We start from the raw sequence: 21,497 nt of genomic DNA, 5'->3' as shown, positions 1-21,497 counted from the left end.
CCACACGGACCAACTCAGCGACTCGTGTGTCGCGTGAGCAGGGAGCAGGCCCAGACAGCCGCTCACTCAACCCGAGCGACTCTGGCCTGGCATGGAGCCACCTCCCGGCTCAGCCCGCGGCATGGGGGCCGTTCGTGCACGACCAGGCTAGCTCTCGCACATACCAGCCGCATGAGATGCAGCCAACCCCCGTGCTTTCTGGCCATGTAACAGGTAGGGCCGCGCGCACCACTCGCGTGACTAACTTGTCTACACTTCCTGGTGTGAGCGCTGCAGTTACCAGTGACCCCGCTCGCACTCGAGCTCCTTCGGGAGCTTCGTGGGGCTTGCAGCGACCAGTCATGCACTCGGTCGCAGTGGGAACCTCGATGCATTCCGTCGGGCATGAACCCTGCCAGAGTCTTTCCTTGACTCCTGAATACATGCCTGGTTCGGTCTTAGGGCCAGAGCGAGGGTATTCATGGGGGATGTCATCACCCATGCAGCATGTCACTTCCCCTACACTTACAGATGTAGCGGAACCGAGGGATCAGCCACTTCCACGGCCTTCATCGGCCATGGAGACGGAAGATCCCGAGGTGGAGTTGCCGTTCCTAGAGGTCATTAACCTCGTGCGTGAGATTAATGGCCTCAAGGCTCCTCATGCGGTAGTGTCTGAGGATAAGTGTACAGCCTTGGAGATCCTATGGGGACGTCCCGAAGGCAGTTCACGGCCCATTACACTACTCTGGTCGAGACAGGCGGCTCGAGCATTGTACCGAGTGAGTGACCAGATCGCAGAACCTGGTGATTCGCTTAGGAGCCAAGGTTCGAACAAGCTTCTCCCACAACCATTCCAGCGACAGAAGAGGTACTATGTCGCAGAGTCTTCTGTGCCTTGTCCTCTCCCTCTCGACCCCGCAGTTGGAGTGCTTGCTGGGGGTTCCTCGGTTGAGAGTTTGAAATCCCAGAGTGTCTCCTTCTCGGCTTCTGAGTTTTCAATTATGGAGTCCATCTCTATAGCTGCTCTCAATGCTGCTTCGTGGCTCGACCACTGTTGTGGTACGGCCACAGAGTTCTCGCGGGACACCAAGCACGCTACCCCCGAACACATGGAGCAGTACAGGAACCTAGCTTTGTGTGGGGAGAAAGCTGTTGCATTTCTCTTGGACCAGCTTGCTACCCAGTATGCCAATGTAATCCTCAAAAAACGGGAGGCAGTAGCCGCTTGTTTGGCAAGACAGATTGGTTCAGGAGAGGCCCTGGCACTCAGGAACACTCCTATTAGAGCTGCAACTTCTCTCTTTCCACCAGAGGAAGTTCGGGCCGCGCGGGATAAATGGCGCCTCGACTCAAAGGACTCCATTATCCACCAGGTGCAGGCTGCGGGTTTCAAGGGACCTGGTCTTGCGAAACCGTCCGCGGCCTGGCCCTGTCAGGCCAAGCCCACGGGAAGTAGCAAGGGTACCGCTGGTCGTGATCCTGCTGCTCCTATGCTACCGAGACCTCCTGCAGTTCAGAAGGGTTCTGCCCCCAAACAAACCAATCAGCCTCCCTTGGGAGATCCTCCACATCGGGGAAAGAACAGGGGCAAGCGAGGAATGGGAAACGCTGAGATTGGCTTTCCCCTTCCCATGTTGCCGAAGGTAGTGGCCGAGGAATGGGTAGTGTTGACCCTTCACGAAGGGTACAAGCTCCCATTCGTGCTTCACTGGCCCCCCCTATCCTTCACTCCAATAGCGTTCCACACGTACGCTCCAACATCTCCGAAGGCTCTGGCCTTGGAGGCGAAGGTTCAGGAAATGTTGGAGAAGGATGCGTTAGAAGTCGTACATGATCAGTCACCAGGGTTCTCCTGTCCTCTCTTCCTTTTCGAGAAGGCGACAGGAGGTTGGAGACTGATCATCGACCATTCGCCATTTAACAAGTTTGTTCAGCAAACTGCATTCAAGATGCTGACAGTTTGCACTGTGCTGTTAGCCATCAGGCAGTACGACTTCATGCTTTCGATAGACTTGAAGGACATACTTTCAAGTACAAGTTCATCGGTCGTCTCGAAAGTACCTCCGATTCACATTCGAAGGCACGGTGTACCAGTTCAAAGTCCTGTGCTTCGGACTGTGCATAGCTCCCCTAGTGTTCATGCGAGTGTTTACGACGGTAGCAGCTTGGGCCCACTCTAGGGCCATCTGCCTACTGATGTACCTCGACGACTGGCTGATTTTCGCTCCCATTCAGGAGCAGTTGATTCAGGATCGAGACTCGCTTCTGGCAGTTTGTTGTGATCTGGGGATTGTGGTGAACTACGAGAAGTCGAACCTCATTCCCAATCAGAAGGTGAAGTATCTGGGAATGCTGATCAACTCGGCAGCTGCTCGCATTCTTCCCTCGGAAGAACGGATCAGTAGACTTCAGAGGTTGCGCAGCCGTGCCTGTCGCAGGAACAACTTCCAGCCCTCCAGTGGCAAGCCCTTCTAGGTCACCTCTCCTCGCTGGAGAAGCTCGTTCTTTTCGGGCGGATCCATCTCCGCTCCCTTCAGTGGTGTCTGAAGGAGCAGTGGTCGGCAGCCACCGATCCTCCCTCTCGTCCGGTCCTCGTTGCGCAGCCATTCCTGTCGCAGGAACAACTTCCAGCCCTCCAGTGGAAAGCTCTTCTAGGTCACCTCTCCTCGCTGGAGAAGCTCGTTCTTTTCTGGTGGATCCATCTCCGCTCACTTCAGTGGTGTGTGAAGGAGCAGTGGTCGGCAGCCACCGATCCTCCCTCTCGTCCGGTCCTCATGGAACGCGAGGTAAGGGAGGATCTCTTTTGGTGGCTAAATGAGGAGAACCTCATGAGAGGGTTTCTCATAAACCCTCCTCCACCTCAGTTCCGTCTGTTCAACGACGCGTCCACGGAAGGTTGGGGTGCACACCTGGACGACTTAGTCATGTCAGGTGTATGGTCGCAAGAGGAGAAACACCTGCGCATCAACGTGCTGGAAGTGATGGCAGTCTTGAGAGCACTTTTTCATTTCCAGGCCCGTTTGAGAGAGCATTCGGTAGTGCTGGTGAGCGACAACACGTCCGTGGTCGCGTACGTCAACAAATAAGGGGCACGCTCTCACATTCCTTGCAGCAGTTGACGAGGCAGCTGTTTCTGTGGGCAGAGAGTCAACCCATAACCTTGTCAGCCAGGCACATTCCAGGCAAGAGATATGTTCTGGCAGAACCCCTAAGTTGCAGAAACTAGGTAATAGGGGCAGAATGGTCTCTTCACCCTTGCGTCGCGAGTCGAATACACGGCCTCTGGGGAGAATCATGCATCGACCTATTCACAACACAGCACAATGCCAAGCTTCCCGTGTTTTGCTCTCCAGTACCAGATCCCGGGGCTGCATTCGAGGATGCACTGCAACATCCTTGGAATCTACTGGATTGCTACGCGTTTCCCCCCTTTTGCTTGCTTCGCGCAGTCCTGTCCTGGGTCCTAGTAACCCCAGGACGCAGGATGACTCTCATTGCTTCACTATGGCCACACATGGAGTGGTTTCCAGATCTGTTGTCACTCCTGGTCGAGGCACCCAGAGAACTACCACACTGGCCCAATCTCCTTTGGCAACCCTTGTCGAACAGATACCACCAGGTGGTGCAGTCGCTGAGATTTCAATGCGAGGCTTTTCGCGACTCGAGAGAGATGTCAGGGTACTTTCGAAGATCCTCTTCCTCAGTCTACCAGGGAAAGTGGTTGGTCTTCTGTGATTGGTTTAGTGGAAGAGGTATCTCTCCGGTCGGAGCCTCTCTGACTCAGATCACAGACTTCCTAGTCCTTCTTCGCAGAGATAAGCTCCTTTCAGTTACCATTAAAGGGTACAGGTCTGCCCTTGCAATGGTTTTCCGTCTGAAGGGCATAGATATCTTCAACACCCTGGAGATATCTATGCTCATTAACGCATTTTGAGCGAAGCGAAAAATCTATTTTTGGGTGAGGTAGCCATGTCGTCCTGATGGAAGTTCCTTCTTAGTAGCTTCCTAGGTTGTAGTTAAATATAACCTAGGAAGCTACTAAGAGGGAACTTCCATCAGGACGACATGGCCTGAGCCCAAAAAAGAGCTTCGAACAGTCGTGTTCCCCGAGGGAACTTTGAGTTCCCCAGTGGGATGTCACTTTAGTTCTCGGGTCTCTTACTCGTGCTCCGTATGAACCCTTGAGCCGTGCCTCAGACAAGCACTTGACCCTTAGGACTGTTTTTCTGCTAGCCTTAGCATCGGCGAAGAGACTCGGAGATTACATGGCCTCTCTTGTAATGTCACTCATGCAGAGGGTTGGAAGGAGATCTCCTTGAGTTTTGTGCCAGAGTTTGTGGCCAAGACTCGGAACCCAGCGATCCATGATCCCAGGTTCGAGGCCTTCACTATTCCTTCCTTACCGGATGCAGCGATTGGCGGTTCAGGTGAGAGGCTTCTCTGTCCTGTCAGGTGTCTCCGGCATTATCTTAAGCGAACTCTGCATCTCAGACTTGAATGTCGACGACTCTTCTAATGCACCGGCAGAGCCAAGAGGGAGGTGTCGAGGAACACGATATCCTTCTGGATCCGTGAAACTATCCGCAGGGCGTATGAGACTTCCTCAAGTGTCCAAGCACCAGCGAGGGTTAAAGCTCATGAGATCAGGGGCATTGCCCCCACACTCGCTTTCAAGAGAAATCTTGCAGTGGGCCAAGTGCTGAAGGCTGGCGTTTGGAAACGCTAGACCACCTTTACGGCCTTTTACTTAAGGGAGTTTACGCACAAGTCCTTGAACATCTTTGTTCGTGGCCATGTGGTAGCAGCTCAAGCTATTGTCTGACCTCTCCAGTTCCTCCGGGACATGGAAGTCTCTTGTTTTAATTTAATGGTATGTTTGGCAGTGTGAAAGCAGTGTGCATGTGATCTGCCTTTCTCTCTGTCTCCTCCCTTGGAGTTCCATACATCAAGACAAGTCTTCCAAGGAGATTGCTAGAGTTTGTTTATAGGTATTCTTCCCCCATCTTCTGCTAGGCAGGGAAGACTGTGGATGTATAAACCGTTTGCTTTTTGGTTTTGGTGGTTCATCCAGTCACTGTGACCCTAGGGTCGAGTGTCTCTTACATTCACGCTCTCAGGCCGCGCGATGCTCTTACACATCGCTCGGCGGTTCCGGGTCTCTCAGACCCCACCATCTTCATGTCGGGTCAAGAGACAGGGGTAGGTGGATTTAGTCCTCTGCTCTCATTTGAGACCAGGTCTATATCTGGGCAGTTAGCTGTTCACAAGCAGCAAAGGCAGACCTCCCATCAACCAGTGAGTCTGCCTATATTAAATGATTACGAGGTTTGTATATCCCGTCGGAACAAATGACAATTTGTCCTAAATTGTATTCTTCCTAGATATACAAACCCGTAATCATTTAATATAAATGCCCGCCTCTACCACCCCTCTCATGTTCCACATTGAGCCAAAAGCGTTTGAATGAGGAAAGTGGGCTAGCGGTGGGGGGCGGGTGTGGGGGGCAGCTAAGCTCCTCCCCATACCGCCAGCCAACCAATCAGGACAACTGCTTGGTTTTCTTTCTTTTCAGCTGTTTCAGCTGAGCTGAAGCGAATTCCTATATTAAATGATTACGGGTTTGTATAGCTAGGAAAAATACAATTTAGGACAAATTGTCATTTTTCTACTTGCAGGTCCATATGGAAAATGTGTATATGATACTGACAATGATGTTTGTGACAACCAGGTAATAATTTGTTTAATTTTATTAACTTTTGAGTACAAATTATTGGTGATGGCAGTCAGCGAGCACTTAAAGGCAGTAAAAATCTGTCTTTCTTCCCTGCTTAGATGTGGTTCAGCATTACAACATCGAGTAGTCATCAACTAAGATGTATAATACACAGGGTATACTGTATAGTGTAGTCCCCAATATTCATGCATGCTACTTAGATTTTCATGTGATGGATATTTCTCTTATTTTATAATGTAAGTTTGCCTAATAGAAAAGCAGCATTGATTTCCTGTTTACTGACAAGCAAGGCAATAGTTACATTAGATGGATCAATGCTTCATTGTTGGAGGTCATTTATCTCACTGAATTTGGTTGGCAGGACCAAATGGTTGTTATTTTAACACCTCCAAACCAATAACCATCACTCTTAGGCCTTTTGTAAGTATGCCTATGCAAGATCTGGGGGGATGAGTGTGATATACTAAGGTTAAAACTTATATTTTACTTTTCCACAGACCATGAGTCTTCATTCTCTTTTCCAATTCATAAGTTCTTCATAATTGGCATTGGCGTAGTGTTATCCTATTATTTTCATTTCAGTATTTTCACTTCTTATACTGTATAGTATAGTGAATCAGCTTTTTTATTAAGTTTTGTTCTTGAAATTGTTTTTTACTGTGATATTTCTAGTGTTTATTCAGATATTTAAATGCTGCCCTTGAAAATCATGTTTCATTATTCTCATAAATGTATAAAACAATGGATGTTTTATGCATTTACGGATTTAGTAAATGGAAACTTTGCTTTTTCATATGATTATCTTTGATTTTTAACCATGATCATATTTCAAAAAATTGTATTTTAATATGTTTTTTATACTCGACTGATGTTGATATTGCTCTTTCTGTAAAAACTTGTTTTTTATTATTACTTGCTAAGCTACAACCCGAGTTGAAAAAGCGAGATGCTTTAAGCCCAAGGACTCCAACAGGGATAATAGCCTAGTGAGGAAATGAAACAAGGAAACAAATAGAATAGTGTGCCTGAATGTACCCACAAGCAAGAGAACTCTAACCCAAGGCAGTGGAATACCATGGTACAGAGGCTATGACACTACTCAAGACTAGAGAACAATGGTTTAATTTTGGAATGTCCCTCTCTTATAAGAACTGCTTACCATAGCTAAAGATCCTCTTCTACCCTTAGCAAGTGGAAGGTAGCCACTGAACAATTACAGTACAGTAGTTGACCCCTTGAGTGAAGAATTGTTTGGTTAGCTTAGTGTTGTCAGGTGTATGAGGAAAGATGAGAATGCGTAAAGAGTAGTCCATATTGTTTGGTGTATGTGGAGGCAAAGGAAAATTAACCATAACTAGAAGAGTGATCCAATATTCCTGTAGTGCTTTTTGGCCAGTCAAAGAACCTACTAACTCTCTGGCGGTAGTACAATATCTCAATGGGTGGCTGATGCCTTAGCCAACCTGCTACATTTACCTATAAAGTTTGAAAAGTAATATAGAATTTCTCATCCTCTCTCTGTGCAATAGACATATGTCTCTAGTAAAATAATGAGAGAGGTTATGGCAAGAAGGGAAGAGGAGCCACACAGAGTGCTCTAGAAGTACAAAATATTCCCTATCCTGTTGATATCACAAGACCTTGGGGAGGAGGGTGGGCATGTATATGAACCTGAGGTGAATATTAAGATGAAAAAATTTATTGTTAGAATTCTGTTTACATTTTTGGGCTCAGCCATGTTGTGCTGATGGAAGGTTCCTCAAGGTAGCTTTCTGAGGGATATTTTGCTACAGTGATACTCCCAGAGAATTAACCATAGGTCTCCAGAATTCTAACTCCGGGCGAGAGTATCCTTAATATATCTTTAAGGATATCGCATGATATCAGGGGACGTATTTTTTGATACGACACATAGCAATCTTCACCCCGAATAGCTTTAACTCTTTGAGGGGGAAGAGTGGCGAATGAAGGGGAGCCGTTATCAAGGTACCTGGTGGACCCCCTCCCTGTACTACTACGGCCCGTTATTCCTTTGAACGTAGCATTTAAGCTAGGTGCTCTCCCACGTTTCTTTCAATGATGTTACTGTTTTCTGGAATATTATCATGCAATCTCCAGCATCTTCAGCCTCTGGAAAGTTGAGTATTTAATCTTTCCTGTGTATAATTTACAGCTCCCTTCTCGCAGTTAAATTAACATAATTTAGGTGTGTTAAGTGGAGCACTGCCATCTCCGGAGGTGGCCATTTTGAGACCGCTGTCGCACGGCATAAATGCAATTATTTGTTAGTAGTGAGATGTTCCCGGTATTTAGCTATACAGTAAAGAAATTTTTGGGCTCAAGCCATGGCGTCCTGATGGAAGGTTCCTTTTTGGTAGCTTCCTTGGGTATAAGACTACTAAGATATTCCCAGAGAATTTAACCACAGGTTATCACAGAATTCTAACTTCTGGAGCGAGTATCTCAAAGGTTTCCCTTTAAGACATCGTAATACAACAGGGGACGCGCATGTCTGAACGCGCCACATAGCTATCTTCACCCCGAACAGAGTTAATGCTTCGGTGTGTAAGGGCTGAGAATAGCTGGGAGCCGTTCCACAGCTAATCTCACTCGTGGCTACTACTGATACTCGAGACGTAAACAAACGGACGCCATTGCTCTAATGACGTCACGCCCGTCTCCATCCTTTGTTTAGTAGCTGCCCTACTTAGACGGATTTTCCCTGTGTTAACTTTATCGTTTTGCATCTTCGCTATGTCGTTACCTTCAGCCTCGCCTTCTTCTGGAAAGTTGAGTACAAGGTTCCAGTATTGTTTAATTAAGCTCTGGCCGTAAAGTAAATATTACTTTTCGAGATAATTGCTGTTTTGTGGCAGAGCTGTGCCTCTACCGGACCCGCCATTTTATGGCGTCGTTGTTGTTATGCATGTCTTATTTAGTTAGCCACAACAACGTTTCCGGCCTTATATACTAATCGATTACATTAGTTTATTTAGTCTTCATAGCTAGGAACTTTTATATCGTGTTTAGACGCTTTTTTATCGGTCATCGATTGACCTCATACCAGTCGGCTACTATAGCCCCCAGGCCAGGAGCCTACTTACAAGTGTTCATGCATGATTTATTAGTGATCCTAGACTAAGTTATGAAGATAGTGGCATTATTTTACAATACTTTTGACAGTGATGCAAATGTTTTCGCCTTCAGGGACCATATAGGGGATAGGCTAGTCAGTGACTCTTTCTAGCCTAACCTAATGATAGGACCCCTATATGCTTCCTTCATCCCCTGCCTTGGCATTCCCTCTATTTAGCCTTGATTCCTTTTCTGAGTAAAGGGATTAATTGTCTAATAGAGTATATATCGCCTCTCTGTCCTCCCTAAAGGAATGAACCCCCTTTAGGGTTGCGTCCGAGAGTGAGGTTAGGCTAGCCCTACCTCTATGGCTAGGATAGTCTATGACTTTCCTGCGATAGCGATATGTCTTCTTCCTTTCCTAGTTCAGGACTCTTAGGTGAGGTTAGGAAGGTTTCTCTGTTCCATGCTGAAACTGTACTCTTGCACCGTTTTAGCTGATCTGCCTGATCTTAGGTTAGGGAGTGTCCTCCCTTTCCTTAGTGGCCGCTCTGGTACAGAAACCCTTCCTGGGAAGACTTCTCTCTTCTCCCTCCCCACCTATCTCTTGTATAGCCTAGCCTATGCTTAGGTTAGTTTATACCCATCTGTCCCCTGTCCTACAACTCCTCCTTAGGGTGGAATAATAGGGCTACCCGAGCTTCCTTGTGCAGTCCGCTCTGGTACATATACCTTCATAGTGTCCTATAAGGTTAGTTACTAGTATAGTTCTGCATATAGGAGTCTCCCCCCTCCTTTCGGGTGTTCCCTAGCCCTCCCTTGGGCTACCTTGCTCCCGGTCCCTAGTGACCCCTGCTCATGGATGTTAGAGCCTGCCTCTATCATGGGTACACCCTCTCAGGGAGGGGGAGGGATGTCTGGAGTCCTGATGGTACTTCCTACATCCCTTCCCCCCTCCCCCCTGTCTCTCTCCCTATCCGGGTGCCGGTCTCTTGCCGCCTCTACTGCCGGCAATACCTGCCTCCTACTTGGTGACTCTTCCTAACCTTGCCGCCAGCCCCCCGTGTACCGAGGGACTGCCGGCTGCCGCCGGCTACTACCGGCGGCTCTCCTCCTCCTAGCTTGTCGTCCGCTTGCCGGTCGGCCGCCGGAGTGCCGGCATATACTGCCGGCAACCCGGTACAGCTTTAACCATCCTTATCCCAGTCACCAATCCGGCATCCTCCGACTGCCGGAGCCGCCGCTCCCTGCCGGCGTGCCGCCGTTGTGCCGGCGGCCGCCATCCTGGTATTTGACTGACTTTGAACATTGTCCTAATGCCAGAATCTATGCTGGAGCGAGCTCCGGCATGCCGGCGGCTTGCCGGATGCCCCGGAGGCGTCAAGAATACTTGCACCCCCTTCCTGTAGCTATCATAAGACAATGATAGCCCTATATCGCAAACAGATAGGCTGTTTCTGCTATTAAGATCAGTACTTAGTACTGCTCTATTAGTGATCATGCTGTCTCTTTGCATTCTTCTAATTCCAGCATGCTATGTGCATCTTAGCGCGGCTGGTTGCCAGAAGCAGTTTCCTTTTAAAAGAGGCCTTCTGGCCCTTAACTGGGAACCGAATGAATTCGGTCCCAATCTTGCCCTTGGATTTTTCCATGGAATTCCAAAATACTTGGAGCTCTAAGGGATTATATCCGGTGCCCTCGGTCACTCGGATTATCCAGGGACCAAGCTTATGGTAACCAGCCGGGCGAGATGCATGGAGCATGTTCTCCTTTACTATTTTCATTCTCTATGCATCACACCTTCATTAAGTTAAAATTAATAATTAATATTAACTTAGTTTAAGAGCCATTCTTATGACTCCCCCATACTCATTTTCTCTTTCTTCCACAGGAGGAGCAGATGAAGTGTGATTTCGCCTTCTGCGCTGTGAAACGCCCGCAGTTTTACGGGCATACGGCTTGCAGGACTCACGCCCCTTGTGCAGACAAGAAAGGGGATTTGAAGTTTTGGAATCCACTGGACTGTACGATCTGTCAGGCTCACCTAGTTGAGGCCTTCCATAATCCTCCCTCAGCGGAGATTAGAGACATTTCTCGTGAAAAGCTGCGCAAGTGGGTGCGTGGCTTCCAGAAAAATGCTACCGGACCGTACCTGGCCACCGAAGAACTGAGGTCACTATTGTTCCCTAAGGCCTCCCCTGACTCAGTGGTACCCAAAGACGTGATCCCCACTGTCCAAATTACGGTGGAACCTGATGTAGTCATGGCTCAGTCCATGCACGAGTGTCGTTTGGATTCCGAAGATGACGAACAGATTTCGGATGTCTCGGAAGACACGGAGAAAACGCTTATGGCTCAAGGAGCCGAAGATGACGAAGACAAGGTGGAATACACCGAGTCGGAGCAAGAGGTCGCTCCCCCGTCCATCCCCCCTCCTACTCCTACACCGACGGAAATGTCTATTCCGTCTACCTCCTCGACTCCGGATCCTTCTTCTTCCACTCAAGAATTGATCCGACTGATTAGAGCCGTCATGGACGACAGACTGAAGGAGAACCAGGAGTCCATCAGGTCGATGATAGGATCCAGAGAGCCGAAGAAGATTTCGGTCAAGGATCTCCCCGCTTGCTCTCATGCCAACCCGTGGAGGTATGCAGAGCATATGGTTATTGCGACCGGCAGGATCTTTGTCAGTGATAAGATCGGCACGGTCCCTTTGGAAGATGTGGAGTTCTTCCCAAACTTTGAGGCCTACCCGGACTGTTACGTCCGGCTTCGTTCCGAACCTGCCTCGAAGGAAGAGACCGAACCTAAGGAAGAGATAGTGTTCGATCTCGCAAAGGCCCAGGCTATGCTAGCCTCCGCATTCAAGAGTAGAGGCTTTACCTGCTCTAAGCTTCCGGCATTGAGCAAGAAGCACCCTACTTACGTTGCACCTGAAACTGCGGTTCTTCCATTCTTGGAAAAGGCCTTAGCTGCATGCCTTAAAGCGGCGGACGAAGGGAAACCCTGCCCTGCATTGGAGGAGTGCAGACCCTTCTCCATCGTGACCCCCCCTGACGCTCGACACTGGAAAGATGTTCAACATACTTTCGTCGTGGGAAGGCTCGATCCTGACGTCGCCGGACGTCAGTTTAATGAAGACCTCCCTAAGCTCAACGATCACCTCCTTCGTCGGGAACAAGACACGAAGGAGAGGCTAGCGGCATCTCTCTCTCATCAAGTCCAACTTGAAGTTATGGCCTGTGACACTAGAGTACCAGACCACTACATGGTACTCTCCAAATCCCACTTACTGACTGTAATGAAGGACTTGTACCACTTCATAAAGGCTCGAAGAGCCTGTCGTGAATTCGTGTTCGCCGGTGCCACCGTGAAACACGAACCCCGGAGACTGATTTCCTCCAACATCTGGGGAAAACACCTTTTTCCTTCTGACCTTGTGAAGGAAATCACTGACAGAGCCGCCACGGAGAATAGGAACCTTCTCCACAAGTGGGGCATGTCCAGGAAAAGGAAACCCTCTCAGGACGACGGACCTCAGCCTAAGAGGAAACCCCAAAAGCCAAAACCCCAGCAACGTCAGCAAAGACGTCAGTTTCCGGGACCCGCTACCTCCCAAGTGGTTGCCCAACCACAACAGACCTTTCAATTGGTCCCCCAACCGGTGTTGTCACAGTCACCGGTCTTCACCCCTGCCTTTGAGCGACAATCAACTACCTTTCATGCCAAAGGTAGAGGCTCATTCAGGGGTGCAAGCAAAGACGCATCTCGCCGTCCCTCCAGAGGTAGAGGAGGAAAGGGAGCTAGCGACCGAGGCAGCAAGTCCTCGGGACACCAGAAGCAATGAAGTGCTTCCGGTGGGAGGAAGACTCCGCCAATTCCAGGATCGTTGGACCTTCGATCCCTGGGCACACAGCATCGTCAAGAAGGGTCTAGGCTGGAGTTGGACTCAACCACCCCCAATCTTCCAGCAATTCTTCCAACAATCAACCCCCCTTCTGGAAGAATATGTTCTAGACCTCTTGAACAAGAAGGTGATAAGGAAGGTAAAGTCCACCAGGTTCCAAGGGAGACTGTTTTGTGTTCCCAAGAAGGACTCAGACAAACTCAGAGTCATTCTGGACTTATCCCCCCTCAACAAGTTCATAGCGAACAACAAATTCAAGATGCTGACGCTTCAACAAATAAGGACCCCTCTGCCTCAAGGTTCCTATACGGTCTCTATAGACCTGGCGGATGCCTACTGGCACGTTCCAATGAACCATCACGCTTCCTCCTACCTAGGATTTCGACTCCAAAGGAAAAGCTACGCCTTCCGGGCCATGCCCTTCGGCCTCAACGTGGCCCCTCGGATCTTCACAAAACTGGCGGATGCCATAGTACAACAACTCCGCCTAAGAAACGTCCAGGTGATGGCCTACCTCGACGACTGGCTAGTCTGGGCTCCATCGCCCGAAGAGTGTGCAAAGTCTTGCAACGAAGTTACCCAGTACCTAGAACACCTGGGATTCAAGATCAACGAGAAAAAATCTCGCCTCTCTCCAGCTCAGAAGTTTCAGTGGTTGGGAATCCACTGGAATCTTCAGTCACACCGCCTTTCCATCCCCCAGAAGAAAAGGAAGGAAATAGCAGGGTCTGTCAAGCGACTACTGAAAATCCAAACGCATTTCAAGACGACAGCAGGAACGAGTTCTAGGCTCTCTACAATTCGCCTCAGTGACAAACCCAGTGCTTCGTGCACAGCTAAAGGATGCCGCGGGAGTCTGGAGACGCTCGGCATCCATCGCTCGAAGAGACCTCAAGAGACGGCTTCCAAACAGACTGCGACGCCTCCTAAAGCCGTGGTCGGAAGAAAAGGCCCTGAAAAGGTCCATTCCTCTCCAACATCCTCCTCCATCACTCAACATCCACACGGATGCCTCACTGGAAGGTTGGGGAGGTCACTCCCACCAGAAACAGGTTCAAGGTACCTGGTCTCCACTATTCAAGACGTTCCACATAAACATCTTGGAGGCCATGGCGGTCCTTCTAACACTGAAGAAGTTATCCCCGCCGCCCTCGATCCACATCCGTCTAACCCTAGACAACTCGGTGGTAGTTCGTTGTCTCAATCGCCAAGGCTCAAGATCGCCCCAGATAAATCAGGTGCTTCTCCCAATCTTCCGTCTGGCAGAGAAGAAGAAGTGGCACCTGTCTGCAGTTCACCTACAAGGATTCCGCAACGTGACAGCGGATGCTCTATCTCGGACAAACCCGATAGAGTCGGAATGGTCTCTAGACGCAAGATCGTTCTCCTTCATCTCTCACCAAGTCCCAGAACTTCAGATAGATCTCTTTGCAACGAGCGACAACAATCAACTTCCTCTGTACGTAGCCCCGTACGAGGACCCCAAAGCAGAAGCAGTGGACGCCATGTCACTGGACTGGAACAGATGGTCCAAGATCTACCTGTTCCCTCCCACCAACCTTCTGTTGAAAGTCCTCTCCAAACAGAACCTTCAAAGGGACAGCGGCCCTAGTGGCTCCCAAGTGGCCCCGGAGCAACTGGTACCCCCTGGTCCTGGAGCTGCAGCCCAAGCTGATCCCTCTCCCGGGCCCAGTTCTCTCTCAACAAGTACAGAAGTCGACTGTCTTCGCTTCATCATCGAAAATCAAGGACCTTCATCTCATGATTTTCTCTCCCTTACCGCAAAGAAGAGGTTTGGGATCTCGAAGAAAAGTCTAGACTTCCTAGAGGAATACAAGACCGAATCCACGAGACGGCAATATGAATCATCCTGGAGGAAATGGGTCTCCTTTGTCAAGACAAAAAATCCTAAAGAAATCACGATTGATTTCTGTATGTCCTTCTTTATTCACCTTCATGGACAAGGATTAGCAGCCAATACGATTTCAACCTGCAAATCGGCCTTGACTAGACCAATTCTATATGCTTTCCAAATTGATCTGTCCAACGACATCTTCAACAAACTACCAAAAGCATGTGCTCGCCTACGTCCAGCACCCCCACCGAAACCGATCTCCTGGTCACTAGACAAGGTACTCCATTTCGCCTCCAACTTGGACAACGATTCATGCCCCCTCAAGGATCTGACTCAGAAAGTTATATTTTTATTTGCTCTCGCTTCGGGAGCTCGAGTCAGCGAAATAGTGGCATTATCAAGAGAAGAAGGACACATCCTGTTTACCGAGTCAGGAGAAGTGACCCTCTCCCCTGATCCGACGTTTCTCGCTAAAAATGAATTACCCACCAAAAGATGGGGCCCTTGGAGAATATACCCCCTGAAGGAGGATGTCTCTCTATGTCCAGTAGAGAGCCTCAAGGTCTATCTTCGCAGAACTTCGAACTTTGGTGGAGGCCAACTCTTCAAAGGAGAAACATCGGGCAGCGACCTGTCACTGAAACAATTAAGAGCGAAAATCACCTACTTCATTCGCAGAGCGGATCCGAACAGTACACCCGCTGGTCATGATCCTAGAAAAGTGGCATCTTCTCTGAATTTCTTTCAGAGCATGGACTTTGAAAGCCTTAAAAACTTCACGGGCTGGAAGTCCTCGCGAGTTTTCTTTAAACACTATGCGAAACAAGTGCACGAAGTCAAACATTTTGTGGTAGCCGCAGGTAGTGTTATGAAACCTGCACCTAACTCTGCGTAGAACAGTGAGTTACTTGGGACTCTAACTCTTCGGGTGCCTATGTTGACCCTCGAGCGATTCATAGTGATGTCGAAAAACACTTAGTGCTTTTATAACTGTTCTTATCCCAGGTGAAATGTCATAGTGTCACACAAGTGCCGCATGCCTTGAGCATGATGTGTTTTATTTAAAGACTTGCGTTCCTCGAGAACGAGTACCTACTAATATCCTGAAATTCCTTTTCAGATTCAAGAGCAAGCCTTTATTTCTATGTACATTATTATTACTGTAAATGAACTTTACTTTTTGCTGTAAATTATGTAATTTCTGCATTTGTGAAATAAAATTTCTATTTTATTACTTGTGCGTCTCTTTCAGCTCCTACTTACTATGAAATACATACCTGTCATAGTTTTATTTATTCCTCCTTTCTTATGGTTATGAAGAATTTAAGATGTCTAATCCTAAATTATATTCACCCTGACTAAGTAAGGTTCCTACACGAATACTTACTTCTGATACCCAAGAGATGAAATCTATACACAGTGTCCAACCACCACTGGTCTAATTTCAGAATGTTCCTATACAAATACCAAACATTCAGCTTCATCTCTAAGTTCTTCAAGTTCTTCTCTCAGGATGAATAGCCCTTCAATACCACTTTGACGTCGGCATAGCCCATGGGAACTTCACTGCCAAGGGGGGCAGGATACTTCGTCCCTATGGTTCTTTATCTAAGATTACTTTGCTGTTTTGTCAATGCCTAGGCACTTAATACTGGGGGAAAATCTACCACGATACATTGATTCTCTGGTACTCTTCCATCAGGACGCCATGGCTTGAGCCCAAAAAACGGATTTTGAGCGAAGCGAAAAATCTATTTTTGGGTGAGATAGCCATGGCGTCCTGATGGACCCTCCCTACTACTTCGTCCAGTTTTGTTCCCACCCTGTGCTACTGTATCATGGTGATGGGCAGCAACTGGCTTCAGGATGAAGACGGGCGTGACGTCATTAGAGCAATGGCGTCCGTTTGTTTACGTCTCGAGTATCAGTAGTAGCCACGAGTGAGATTAGCTGTGGAACGGCTCCCAGCTATTCTCAGCCCTTACACACCGAAGCATTAACTCTGTTCGGTGTGAAGATAGCTATGTGGCGCGTTCAGACATGCGCGTCCCCTGTTGTATTACGATGTCTTAAAGGGAAACCTTTGAGATACTCGCTCCAGAAGTTAGAATTCTGTGATAACCTGTGGTTAAATTCTCTGGGAATATCTTAGTAGTCTTATACCCAAGGAAGCTACCAAAAAGGAACCTTCCATCAGGACGCCATGGCTATCTCACCCAAAAATAGATTTTTCGCTTCGCTCAAAATCGTTTTTTCTAGCTAGTAAGGCAAAATTATACTAGTGAAGATTGCATATACATATATAATATATTCTCTTCCAAAATACAGTATAACGTTTCTTTTGTATACGATAGGACCTCGGTGGTATCACTTGTAGCCCCGGTCCCCACTTGAGTTAGGCTAGCCTAACCCGTTTGGTATACGTTAGTAATGTTAATCCCATTATTTAACCTCTAGTATAGTTTCTGTTAATTCGGTCGGGGATATATATATCCCCTAGAATTATTGGTATAATTCGATACGCTTCTCTTTTAGAGAAAAGAGGATAAACCCTTCTTCCCCCCTGACTGCCGCCATCCCAAGCGGTAACCCTATCTTCCATCATTGCCAACGAGTAGTTAACTCCGGCTTGACTTGGATAGTTTTTTACCGTCTATCTTCTTTGCCGCCGAGTATCCCGGCTTTGAAGTATGACAGTAACTGCAGCCGACAATGTCATCGACAGGGAATCGTGATTCCTCTGCCGCCCATGACGTTGTCGGCAAAGGGAGCTATGCTTCCTTAGTTTACAACCGAAAGTAGGTGGCATATTTACTGCCGCCTTTCTCCCTTGTAGACTATAAGACATGTCTTATAACCGACAATGTCGCCGACAGGGGAATTCTAATTCCCCTGCCGCCCATGACGGCGTCGACAAAGGAAGCCATGCTTCCTTGATTTACAGCTGAAAGTGGACGGCATACTTGCTGTTGCCTTTCTCCCCTATAAACTATATGACCCTTTTCCTCCCCCTTCTGTCCTTTAGTGTCGGCCTAGCCATCACAATTTTCCTTTGGCCGGTATTTTACAATCATCTACGCTTGCCTGGGTAACTGAGTTACCAGCCGGGTTCCTACAAGCGGCGGTTAGGTTACCGCCTCGACCAGCTCCCCCTATGTCCTTCCCTAACAGAAGCGAATGCTCCGGGGGAAAGGCTGAGCCGGCCCTGACGGCTGCCAGTGGGAAACCCAATATACTGTTGAGAATTCTTCAGTCCTCTCTTGGACTGCCATCCACAAACCTTGCAACCAGCAGTACAGCCGGCAGCAGAATTTGTGGCTGGATGGAAGCTAGAATCAAATGCATTCCTCCCCTTCCATTAGACCTCTCATTCTGGGAAGGAGGCTGTAGGTGGCAGTAGCCCCCTACACTTATAATTATTGTACTAAACTATAATAATACGGAATCCTCCTTTCCATTCTTTCTCTCTCCCTATCAGTTAGTGCCGCCAGGCACTAGCCTAACCCCGGTAGTATACCGGTAAAACTACAGTATATGACAATACAGTAGCCAGTACTTCTGCAGTATAATAATACAGCAGTTAGAAAGCTGCAGTATACAATGATACAGTAGTACAAGTAATTCTAACATACTCCGTGTATCCTTTCACAGTCTATTGTTGGGACTGAATAAAATGTTGAGGTGAAGTATTCCTTCAACATCTTGATGAATCCTTGGATTATCAGGACTTTTATAAATCACCGATTCAGTATTGATATTCTACAAGTGGAGGAGTTAGTGTAAATATTCACTGACTCCAGCTCTACGTACGGGAGTTATTCCACTCTGTATTTTCCCTCAAAGGGAAATTAAAACATTAATATTGATGGAGGTCACAGCAATTGCCTGAAGAGGAAACACAGATACTGTATGTGTCTTCCATATTTCCTTTCTAGCTTACTATCCTAAGCTATTAAATATAATAGTAAGCAATACTATTTTTAAATATATGCATTTATATCGATGATATAAATAACCCTATACTCATTTCACCTTTTCTTTCTTTACAGGAGGAGCCAACAGTGAAGTGTGCAGTCATGTTTTGCAACCACAAGAGTAAGGACTTTCGTAGGCATACGATGTGCAGGTCTCATGCCCCCTGCTGCATCGTATCTGGATCCCTGAAGTATTGGGACCCGAAGGGTTGCTCCATCTGCTCGGCCCTGATGACCGAGGGTTTTGGAGAAGATATCCCTGACACTACAGAGTCAAGGGATACAGGAGAAACTCTTCGGAGGTGGGTAAGAGGGTTCCAGAAGAACTCTCCGGGACCTTACCTACCTAATGAAGCTATGAGGTGCCTTCTGTTCCCTAAGGCCCAATCCAGCGCCGTTGTGCCCCGAGTACAGGTCAAGCCTCCCTTCAACCAACTGACAGTGGATGCAGACATTAATAAGGCACTGGAAGGCATGGACATCCACCAGGAATGGATGTCGGAGGTGTCTACCGACACCGAAAAGGACCTTCTACAGGAAGACCCTGAAGAAGATGTGGTTCAACCACCTACGAAGGAAGATGGATCCGTGTTGACGGTAACTGAGGACCCTCAGTTTTCTGTGACGGCATATCAACCTGTGCTGTCAACCTCTTCAGCCCCAACTCCCCATCCGGATCCGCTGATTTCCAGGAGTGAAGCGCTCCTAGGGTCGATTCAGCAGATGATGGCAGTGTTCCGCAAGGAACAACAGGAGATTAAGCAAGATCTCAAAGAGACGAAGGAAGAGGTAAGAGAAGTGAAACGCCCGGGCGTTTCCAGAGGCTTTTCTAAGCCTCTTAGGGTTTCTGATTTGCCTCACTGCTCCGAAACCAACCCCTGGAGGTACACGGAGCATATGCCCATGATGAATGGGAAGCTCTATATCTCCGAGAAGGTTGGGGCCAAACCCCTTGAAGATCTTCAATTCTCGCCTAGCCTTTCGGCATACCCAGACTGTTACGTGAGACTGCGGGATGAACCAGCATCCCGTGAGGAGACGGAGCCGAAGGAAGTCATCGTCTTCGAGTTGACAGGCTATTCTGTCCAAGACCCTAAAGGGAGCCGGATACACCAACTCCAAAGTCTCAGCATTGAGCAAAAGGCATCCTACCTTCATTGCTCCTTCCTCCAGAGCCTTCCCCTTCTCGGTGAAAGCTCTTGACTGTGTCATGAGAGCAGTCGATGCGGGCAAACCCTGCCCAGTGCTAGAAGAATGCAGACCATTATCTCTAGCCATGCCTACCTGAGGAAATCATCCTCAGACGCTGGTCCCCAACCTAAAAACAGGAAGACAAAGAAACCACGCAGACCTGCACAACTTCCAACCGTGACCATGGCCACAGTGCCCCAAATAACGAATGTGGAAATGTCCATGCCATTCAAGTAAAATGAAAATAAATAAATAAATAAATAAATGAACAAATAAAATAAATAGTGTGTATATATATATATATATACAGTGATACCTCGGTACTCGACCATAATCCGTTCGAGATCCGTGTTCGACCTCCGATTTGTTCGAGTACCGAATTTTTTTTCCCCATAAGAAATAATGGTATATATTCTATTCCGTTCCCAAGCACTCGAACAGGCCCAAAATATTAATAAAACGTGTACCTAAACAACAATAATTATCTAAATGTGTATGAAATTGGTCAGAAAATCCTATAAAACAATTTTAAACCATTTACTGTACTAAAATAAAACAATTTTAAACCATTTTCTGTACTGTAGTGAACATACCTTTGAGCAGCGGTTCGATGGCATACAGGGATGGATGTGGAGAGGATGGAAGGGGGAGGTTACTGCTTGGAAGGAGAGTCCCCTTCCATGATGTGGCGGGGTAGTTCTCCTTCAGGAGTTGTTTCTCTCTCCAATGAAAGGGTGGGCAGATCTATTTCAGGGGTTTCTTCTCTTCTTTGTCTCTTCTTTGGAGGAGAAACAGGCTTTGATGTAGCAGCTTTCTTTTCTTTTGTGAAAAACTGGTCTATTGTTAATTGTTTCTTCCTCCTCTGCAGTATTCTTCGAAAATGATGAATACCTGTTCTATTACGAATACCTGTTCTATTACGAAACTTTTCAAACCAACCCCTGCTCGCTTTAAATGTAAATGAATCACTTTCACTGGTACTCGGACTTTTCTTCACTAATTCTTCATAGATATGCAACGCTTTTTCACAAATGAACGCTTCACTAACACTTTCCCCGGCCAACTGTTTTTCTTTAATAAATATTAAAAGCAACTTTTCCATCTCCTCAATCACTTGTGGCCTTTGCTTAGTTACCGCCGTAACTCCCGTTGCAACATTCGCCTTCTTAATCATTTCTTTATGCTTTAAAAACGTAGAAATGGTCGACTTCGCCATTCCGTATTCTACCGCTAAATCGGACACTCGTACACCATTCTCATATTTCGCTATAATTTCCTTCTTCAACTCGATCGTTGTTCGCACTGTTTTCCTCTTCTCCTTCCCCTTAACACTCATTACTTTCTTGGGACTCATTATGAAAGCTAAAAAAGCAATTAAAAGCACTGAAAATCACTAAATCACAACGAATGCTGATCGCGCGTTGTCTGAGTGACGCTCTCGAGAGAACTGATGCTTCCCGAACAAGCGAGAGTGGCCGAGATGGCGCGATCATCACAAAGCCCATGCGGTCGTCACGTGTTCGGCTGGTCGAGTACCGAATTTTTGGTCGAGCACCGCAGCAAAAATTTCTCGAAAATTTTGGTCGAACTCCGAATTGTTCGAGTATAGAGTCGTTCGACTACCGAGGTATCACTGTATATATATATATATATATATATATATATATATATATATATATATATATATATATATATATATATATATATATATATATATATATATATATATATATATATATATATATATATATATATATATATTTATACTGTATACAC

At 47.3% G+C, this 21,497-nt stretch overlaps 1 protein-coding gene across 2 annotated transcripts in view; it reads left to right on the top strand.

The window, feature by feature from the left end:
• The window catches only part of LOC137620746 (putative oxidoreductase YteT), a 172,059-nt gene that overhangs the window by 84,095 nt on the left and 66,467 nt on the right, over positions 1-21,497 (top strand). For both annotated transcript variants that reach the window (XM_068351127.1, XM_068351126.1), the window contains exon 8: positions 5,658-5,710. In XM_068351127.1, the coding sequence (XP_068207228.1) occupies positions 5,658-5,710 (53 nt within the window). The remainder of the gene's footprint in view (positions 1-5,657; positions 5,711-21,497) is intronic.

This window comes from Palaemon carinicauda, chromosome 27 (genome assembly GCF_036898095.1).
Source record: "Palaemon carinicauda isolate YSFRI2023 chromosome 27, ASM3689809v2, whole genome shotgun sequence".
In the NCBI taxonomy this organism is placed as follows: Eukaryota; Metazoa; Arthropoda; class Malacostraca; order Decapoda; family Palaemonidae; genus Palaemon; species Palaemon carinicauda.
This window is presented reverse-complemented; position numbering and strand designations above follow the sequence as displayed.